The sequence below is a fragment of the Loxodonta africana genome, chromosome 15 (genome assembly GCF_030014295.1).
Source record: "Loxodonta africana isolate mLoxAfr1 chromosome 15, mLoxAfr1.hap2, whole genome shotgun sequence".
NCBI lineage: Eukaryota > Metazoa > Chordata > Mammalia > Proboscidea > Elephantidae > Loxodonta > Loxodonta africana.
The window spans coordinates 41,479,159-41,488,467 of record NC_087356.1 but is presented as its reverse complement, the minus strand read 5'-3'; the positions used below and the strand labels follow the sequence as shown (position 1 = coordinate 41,488,467).

The window sequence follows — 9,309 nt, the reverse complement described above, 5'->3', positions numbered from 1 at the left end:
ATGATACAAAACTACATTGAAATGGCATTCACAGAAGATAGTACAATATCATGCATGGAAAAATACTTATCAGTAGACCAAATAACCTTTAAAAAATAAGATTAAATAATTATAAGTTACAGAAGAGGAGAAAATACAAAACACTGCAAAACAGTGGCCACCTACTAATGGGGCAAACAAAAACGAATGGACACAATTTCAATCAATTATTTATTTAACAAGGTAGACTTATCAATCAAAGGAATATCTATCAAAGAGTGTGAAGTGGCTGGGTTTGTTGATAGCTCAGACCCAAACCCTGTACGGAGGGGTGTCCAAATTGGACTATTTAGGAAATTCACATCTGACTTGTGGAGCTAGCTGAGTTGAAATTCAGTCTTGGCTGTGGATGCAGTTCAATTAAACCTGCAAATCTCCTTCCAAGAGGCCTGCTGAAGCAAGGCAACGCCTAATTCAACCTTTTCAGCCAAAGTGTTCTGAAAAGAGCCTGGCCGAACCACAGGGTCTGAGATACAGCACTGTCTCCTCTGTGTTCAAATGATTCAGAACGTGTGCAAAGCTAGCTTTCACCACTCTTGCAGCACTATGTATCAAGTCACCCAGTAAAAACAGGGGTGGGCTTCCTTTGCTTTTTTAATTGTGATTTAGGTGAAAGTTTACAGAGCAAATTAGTTTCCCGCTCTATCGTTTATAAGGCTTCCTTTTTTAATTTAAATGACGTAAAGTGGAGAAGAATATGAGAATCACCATCAGGGGAATGTTAGGGTTGGGAAGTCTACCACCAAATGTTTCATTAAGAGCCATTAAGGGAAAAGAAATGTCAGAGAGCTCTATCTAGTGGTCAGGACTTTCAGAGTCGACTCCATACTTCTAGACAGACTGGCCTTTGACTCCCCCAGAGTCCAGAAGTGAACTCTTAAAGTCAGTCTACTCAGTAACCTGTAGCAGGAAAAGAGGCTCCACTGTTGACACCAGTGACTCAAGGACAGATCCCGCCTAACAGAAATCACCCTCAACCAAAAGCGGGGCCTGGAAGGGGGGATCTGGGAAGCACACGGGTGTCTAAATAGGGATAACCTGCTACACACCCCTCATCTCCCAAAACCAGGCTTGAGAGATACTTCAGCCAGCCCACCCTCGTTCATGTAATCTCTAGGAAAACATGCTTCATATATTCTATCTTCAAAAAAAAAAAACAGCTAGAAAAAAGGTTTCCTCTGGTGTGAAATATTTCCTTCAGTGCAATTTCTGAAGCAGAACTTAAATTCTATGTACTCATTCAGCACAGGAACACTACTTCTCAGAGGCTATTGAGAAGCTGGACTATCAGGGACTGCATGACCATGCCTATGTGTCCACTCACTGCCGACCCTCTGCTTCTTGAGACCAGCTCTCTTCCTGCTCTCTGTAGTAAGAGCAAATCCAATACGTGCAAGGTCATAGTAATCTGCAGCCAGAAAGCGCTGCAGGAAACCTCAGTGAAGCCACATTCAGATGCCATGAATGGACAAAATGTCTTCTTTGCAAGAAGTTGTTGACCACTTGAAGTACCAAAGGAATGTTACTTTTATGCTGGGCAGATACAAAGACTGTGCCATGGGCTCAGCAGGTTAGCTTTCTCGGGGAGACCATGCAGAGGCATCAGACACGGACTGCCCTGGTTTGCTGAAGTCCAAAATGAACAGCATTATTCTGAGCTATTAGAGTGGAATGGAAAAAGCCAATCACGTGGGGCAGGGCAGTCAGGAAGATCCATGGGAAAACTTGAGCTGGGCCCTGAAGAAACAGGTAAATTTGGGGAAGGCAAGAAAAGAAGAGAAATGAGAGTAACCTAACTAAAGAGGTCATGGGACACGGCAGGAACAAACACACAGAGGTAGAGAGGGGCACCCAACAAAAGGGGGTTTTTACCTGACTGGGATGCAGACAAAGACAAGCAGGAAGGTGCCAATGTACAGACTCCTGAATACCAAAGAGTCTGTAACTTGATTCTCTAAGCTGTGAAAGGTTCAGACAGAAGCTTCAGAATAGGGCAAATATTTAAGATCACTCTTGTCTCCTTATGCACATGAGAAAGCAAGGACAGAAGAACTGGTAAACGTGGTTCTTGGGGAAAAAGTCCTGGCGAGAAGTGAAACGGGCAGGAGTATGGGGAGAGGTAAGCAACAGAAATGAAAATGGAAAGAAAGAAGCTAGCTGGAGATATTAAAAGAAAGATGTTATGAGAGATAAAAATGGTAAAAGTCTACAGTTTCGAGCTCAGATGACTAAAAAAAATTGGGCAGCTGAGAGGGACAGCTTAAGGGGTAGAACAGGGAAATTCAGCTCTAGTGACAACAGGACAACCAAGCTGAAATTCAGCACACAGAAGGACTGGGCTTTTTTGGGAACTAAGTCAAGGATAAGGACTTGGGAGTAACTGAGAGGCTGAAGAATGGATGCATTTCTGAGGAGCCAGTCAAAACAGAGACCTGCCTTTGACAGCCCTCTCCCCCACCAGCACAGGAAATGGCAAAGGAGTTCTCAGAAACCAGGACAGTTTGTCAGAGAAACCCAGAGAGAGGAATTTTAATTTGGATGCTCAATAGTGTCCAACTGTATAATGGACGAGACTAAGGTTTTAGAACAAGTCACTGGATTTGGTGACCTGATAACTGCTAACCTTTGGAAAAACACTATTAGTAAAAAGAGAGGAACCAAAGTGAGTTTGAAGAGAATGAACAGTATGATAATGGAAGCAACACTCAGTGGAGAAATTCAACAGTTGTAGGGTTGCAGGAGTAACAAATAGGATGGATAGAAGCAGGAGTGGAGGTGGGATAGAAATTTGAGCATCCATGAATAGAGAAGGAAAGCATAGCTAGTGTATCTATACAGCTAGTATAGACAGGCACACACAGAAAACCAGAGGAGGGAAGGCAGAGGAAGGGGGAAAGGGGGAGAGAAAGGGGAATAAAATAACCAAGGTCTTAGGGAATGCCAGAAGATCCTGGTAGACTCCTCCTCAGCTTGGAGGAAAGTACTGTGAGACTGGTACAGAAACAGAGAGAATGACGCCAAGTACAGTATCCATTCATTCCTTATCTCCATGATGCAGCTTATCAGTCAAGTAAGGCCATGGGCCATTTAAAAAGCAAGGTGGAAGCTAACAGGACAAATAGGATGGCCCCATCTTCAGACTGACTTCAACAGAGTTCATCATTTTCCCCTTACTTCCCACATTCTTTACATTTCCCTGAGATTAGCTATTCTACTTCAGTTTTTCCTTTGCAGAAACAATTCTCTTTTAGGCTCTGTTTAATGGGGGAGCAAGACTAGAACAGATTTAAATACAACTTCAAGAACAGTGCAATCCAAGACACTACCTTCAGTACCCTAGGGGAAGCCCAGGGAATTTCTTAAATTTTAAAGTCCCCTGACATGAGATGAAAGAATTTTTACTAATTACCCTTGGCATTTTGTTTCAGATGAAAAGACAATGTGATGATGGTAAAATGGTCAGGGAGTTCACTTCGTTGCTAAGTCTGTTTTGTTCATTTTAGATGATAAAGGCAAATGGAGTTTGTTTGTGGGAAACCTGTTTCATAAAAGCCCTTAAAAAAAATGCAGACATAAACCAAAACCCTCCTATATTGTTTTCTGGCATAAAGCATGAACCTGTCCTACTTTAAGAAGCTCCTATTAAGATTGTGAGTATGCAAAAAGACGGTGATGTATCAATAATCACAACCACATTTAAAAAATCTGCAACGGGAACAGGGGTTTTACGGCTTTATGCCCAGAAACCCTAAGTTAGCTTCATGCTTGCTGCAATGAAATGGAAGTTGATTCATTTTGTCCTACATCATATAAAAATACCAGAAAAAATATGAAGAACTTACACTACACAGGTTGGATCTGCAGACAGTAAAGCACTTTTTCAACTCACTGTTTCGGCTAGCTACTAAAGCCTTTGAAGAGAATTACGAGTTCAAAAAAGCCCGTTGCCCATCAGTATTCATCATCTACTATGTCTTTTGAAGGTCACATCCCCCCAAAATAAGAGTCCTTCATCAAAAAGTATCTGAACCTGCAGAGGTTGCTCCTAGGTCTGCAAAGAGAAATAGCAGCGAGTGCAATGCCATTGTCAAGGGGAACCTCTACTACAGGGCCAAGGGCCCAAGAGCAGGTGGGCAGCAGCAATCGCCTGCCTGGGGCTGGGGTCTCCCTTTGGTCATAGCTGAGCTGCCATCTGCTCCCTCAGAGGGGTGAAGGATAAATACGGAGAACACAGAGTACAACGTCACCAAAGTGCAGGTGCAAAAAACCCAAGCAATTCCCCCACCTCCGCCAGCCCTGACTTGCCACCACATCCCAAAGGAGGAGGTGTCTCTTAGGTCACAGTACTTTTCTCTTCATTTCTCTTGATTTTACAAACAAATCAGCAGGGAGGACAAGGTTCTCAAGGAAAAAAAATCAAATCTGAAACGAGAGCAACACAATCCATTGGTAATGATCACCTTTTTCCACAGGAAGATACCTGCTTTGATTTCGAAAAACATAAAATAAAATACAAGCTACAGTTCAGGTAAAAAATTCAGAATTAAGACACAGTGACCCACCGCCAAAGAGCAATTAGTAACTATAAAAGCATATAAAATTATTTTAAAAGTCAGTTTGAAATAAAACATACACAAGACTAGAAGGAGATGCCCTTGGGGGAGGGAATATGGGAAGCTTGACTTTATGTTTCATACCAGTCTGTGTTGTTCTGAATGATTTACACGTTTATATTTTTTAATTAGGGGGAGAAAAAAAAAAAAAAACCTTAAAAGCAATTATCTAGGAAGATACTAGGCCAGGACCAAATTGTGAAGCTGACCTACTGGGCTAGCTAGCAAAGATGTTCTGAGCTGAGTGGCTTTATCTGTAGCTGGTACAAGCTGTACAAGTGAATTCTGTTCCCTGCAGGAAGCCTGGAACACTTCATAGCTGGACTCTAACTGTCCTTTGCCAATGTCCTCACTGTGGCTAAATAGAAGCAGCAAGAGTATGTGTGGTAGCAATGTGGGGAGAGTCCACCGTTCCTGCTGATACGGCTAGCCTTTGGGGAGACCCTCGCTCAGCTCCTGCTGCTGTGGGGTGGAAGGACGGCTTTTCTTCTGGCAGAGGCCATGGGCTACTGCACTCAGGAAATTGAGTCCACAGTCTGAGGGTCTCTGCTTAAGACTTGGCTCATATAAGGAGTTGGTGGCCTAGTGCTTGGGCCACATTTGTTTCCAGGGAATGGAGTCTAATTCTTTGCTACTTGAAGTGTGGTGCTGGCAGCACTTGATGGCACCTGGTGTCTTGTTAGAAATGCAGCCACACTGGTTCCACCCACACTGAGTGGATCAGAATTTGGTTTTTATCAAGAATCCCAAGGTGATTCGTATGCCTGCTAGTATTTTGCGCTGGTGCAGTGCACAAAGCACAGGACCAGGAGTCTAGGGAGCTGCTATCAGGACCTGATTTTGCTCCCAACTTGCAGTGGGAACTTAGATCCTGGGCCTCAGCTTCCTCCTGTGTCAAGGGAGTGAGATGTTGTAGAGGACCTCAAGGTAGCTTTTAGCTCTAACATTGCAGATATGTATACACGAATGTCTCTACTTTGCAGTCTGAAAATGGCTAGGGCAATGGCAGCAGCACCCCCAGAATCATCTGCTGCTGCCGTGCCAAATGCAAGCCCACTGCTGGACCCAGCTGAGGCTGCGCATCCTCCCTGTGGCCCTGGCTCCTCCTTCCTTACCTTCTGGTCCAAACGCTGGTAGTCACTGGCCTTCGGCCGCCGAATGACTTTGGATCTTTTTCCTTCCAGGACAAAAGCAATAATCTGGGAAAAGGAAAAAGAAAACGGGTATGGTAGTGTTGCACAATTCACTATTTAATGGAGCTGACGCACTGACAGCTGCATACTGGGTGACCCCCATAGCAGGTCTTCCAGAGGTGAGCAGTGCAGGGAGCCACTAGAAGGGGAAGAAAGCAAGATAACTGCCAGGGGGGCTTACATGTGCCTAGGCCATGTCCTTCAGAGAACACTGAAGGGTGCTAGCAGCTGGGGTCCTTATAACCATGGAGTTTTATCTTATCTAGGGCTCAAACGTATCAAAGATCGTGGAAGTAGCACAGGACCTGCCAACGTTTTGTTCCATTATACATAAGGTCGCTGTGAGTCAAAGCCGACCGATGACAACTAACAAGTGCTGGCAGAGACAGGGTGCAGTTTCACAGGGTATGTAAAACAGGCAGGCTCTAAGGAGCTAAAAATCTGCTTATTTGGGCGATTTTACAATTAGATGTGTAAAAATGAGTTTGGTGCAGGTGGGCTTTTTGGGCTAACAGGCCCCAGCTTGCTGTGAAGTAAACAACATGGGGCTAATACAGAGGCCACCTTTGGCTCATTTAGGTAACTGCTTGACGGGAACAAACGACGAAGAAGGCTGGTCTGTTCTGGGCTGCAGCTGGTGGGAGTTTGCATGATTTACTCGTGAGCTCTCAGTCCAAGGCCACCGAACTGATGGAGCTGCCAACTCCTTCCCAGAGAGCTCCAGAGGCTGAGTTTTCCAGGCGAGGACTTTTTTTAAAAATAATTGTCAGTAATTATTTCATATCCATACCTTGCTTCTAGATCAAGTGCACTCTTAACGTTCCTACCCTCGGGCTACTCCTAAGGTTCCTCCTTTGCTGAATAGCTGAGTCACTTGGATGTGGAGTAAGGGGAGCACATTTCTACTCAATGCTCTCGCTTGCTCTTCACAGCTATAGGCTGACTGCCATGAGCTGGACTTTGAGATTTTAACCAGGTGTTATAAATTGAATGGAAACCCTGGTGGCGTAGTGGTTAAGAGCCACAGCTGCTAACCAAAAGGTCGGCAGTTCGAATCCACCAGGCACTCCTTGGGAACTGTATGGTGGAGTTCTACTCTGTCCTATAGGGTCGCTATGATTCGTAAATGAACCAATGGCAATGGGTTTGGTTTTCGGGTTTTATAGATTGAACTGTGCCCCCAAGAATATGTGTCAACTTGGCTAGGCCATGATTCCCAGTACTGTGTGGTGGTCCACCATTCTGTGATATGATGTATTTTTCCTATGTGTTGTAAATCCTAATTTTGCCAGTGGTTAATGAGGCAAGATTAGGTTAAGTTAAAGAAGATTAGGATGGGATGAAATACCCTTACTCAGGTCACAGCCCTGATCTGATGTAAGTGGAATTTCCCTGAGGTGTGGCCTGCATCACCTTTTATCTTACAAGAAATAAAAGAAGACAGAGAGCAGAGAGACAGAGGGACCTCCCACCACCAAGAATGAAAAACCAGGAGGGAAGCATGTCCTTTGGACCCAGGGTCACTGTGCTGAGATACTTCTAGTCCCATGCAAGGGAAGCCTGATAACAAGGACCTTCTCCCACAGTTGACAGAGAGAGAAAGCCTTCTCCTGGAACTGGCATCCTAAATTTGGACTTCTAGCCTTCTCAACTGCAAGCAAATAAACTGGTGTTAAACCCATCCACTTATGGCATTTCTGTTACATTGGCTGTGGGTAACTAAGAGACGAGGCTACAGAAACTATCTTCAAATGCTTAGGTCTCAATACGAAACGCAACCGTTTCGTCGTTAAAGTGGTTGTTAAGGGGCAGGGATGTCATTTAACACCAAATCCTGCTAAGAAGTAAAAAATGTATCTGTGGGATTTCTGGGTTTTCTTCTAGTTATTGGAAACCCTACCTTGCAGAAGATAGTCCCAGGGCTCCTTGCTGTTGATGCAGAAGACTATGTAACTGAAACCATTCTTTCTACCTCTGCAGATGGAAGACAGAAGCTTGGAAAGGAAAGCTAGAAATGACACACTCATGTCAAAAGTGGAAATGGGAAGACAATAGCCCTAAGAACTTATAAACTGTCAGGTACCCAAGTTCTCTGGAGCTGGGAAGGCTCTAAGTTCAAGGTTATGGGAGGGGCACCCACTTCAGGACAGGTCATAATATCTTAACTTGGCACTTAATGCAACAGCAGAGGGCGTTGAGAGGAAACAGGTGACATCATGGAAATAAGATCTACAAAAAGAGTGAAGAGCCCTGACAGGACCTGAGGAAAAATTGAAGTTTGTCTTAAAATTCCTGTGTTCACAGGCGAATGAGTGATGAAAACTGGCCCATACACCACGATTTCAGAGTGGAGGAAATCCCATTCCCCTCCCTAAGGCAACTCTCAGCTTACCTTGCGTTTGTTGTGATAGGCAATATAGAGGACCGCAACAAGAATGGCTGCAGTCACCAGATACGCAAAGAAGTGGCTGCTCTCCGCACTAGCACTTCCAGGACTATCCTTAAAAAGGTTATCCTCACTACTCATAGAACCCGAAGGCGGGCCTTCACGGTTCTCACTGGGGGCCTGGCCTGACATCCCTTCTTTGGGTGGTGACTCCTCTTTAGGCTCTCCATCATCTTCTTCAGCCTCTTTGGGCTCCACATCTTCAGCAGGCTCTGAAGACTGATCTCCTTCCTGCTGGGGAGAAGCAGGGTCAGAGTTTGTTGACACTTTCTCCCCAGATTCTGTCCTAGAAGCATGCAGACTGTCTTTTTTGTCAGTTACTGCGTCCGGGCCAGGCTTGGAGGGCTGCTTGTTATCAGAGTGTTCTTTCGGCGTCGTGTGTTGCGGACCTGGATTGCCAGGGTTGACTTTCGGGGTCGTGAGTTGCGGGCCTGGACTACCAGGGTCGACTTTCGGGGTCGTGTGTTGCGGACTTGGACTGCCAGGGTCGACTTTCCGAGTCGTGTGTTGCGGACCTGGACTACTAGGGTCGACTTTCAGGTTCGTCTGTTCCGTACCCGGACTGCCAGGGGTGTCTTTTCTGGTTGTCGAACCCACAGTGGGTCTGCTGGAACGATCCTCCTTAAACGACTGTTCTGCTATAGAAGTGTCATTTTTCTTGGGACTGGGGGCCGGATTTTCGGCGGCTTGTGGCTCCGAGGGTCCTGAAAAATAGGAACCCGTTGCTCCAGGAAGAGACCGAGGCAACGGCCGGGGTGGGGGAGGGATGGAGTTGATGCCGCAGCGAAAGGTGGGTCGGGCAGGGAAGACGACCGGCCCGGGTGAGGGCGAACGAACTGGGGGCAAGAGTGGGACAGGGGTAGTGAGGGGGTCTTACCCGCCGTTGCGGCGCTCAGAAGTACCAACGCAACCAGGAACCGCATCCTGCACGGACTGCGCTTCCGCCCTCTATCGCTCTCGCGAGATCCGTACGGAGGTGGGTACCTCGCGTGAGCTCACGGCCCCCAGGTTTCCTGCC

General features: G+C 45.8%; 1 protein-coding gene across 1 annotated transcript; it reads right to left on the bottom strand.

The window, feature by feature from the left end:
• Positions 1–197: 197 nt before the first annotated feature.
• Positions 198–9,288, bottom strand: TGOLN2 (trans-golgi network protein 2). Its single transcript, XM_010599957.3, has 4 exons — positions 9,169–9,288; positions 8,238–8,995; positions 5,768–5,851; positions 198–4,461 (listed from the first exon to the last, which is right to left on the bottom strand). The coding sequence occupies exons 1-4, from the start codon at positions 9,212–9,214 to the stop codon at positions 4,456–4,458; spliced, it is 894 nt and encodes a 297-aa protein (XP_010598259.2). The 5' UTR covers positions 9,215–9,288; the 3' UTR covers positions 198–4,455.
• Between the last annotated feature and the right edge of the window lie 21 nt (positions 9,289–9,309).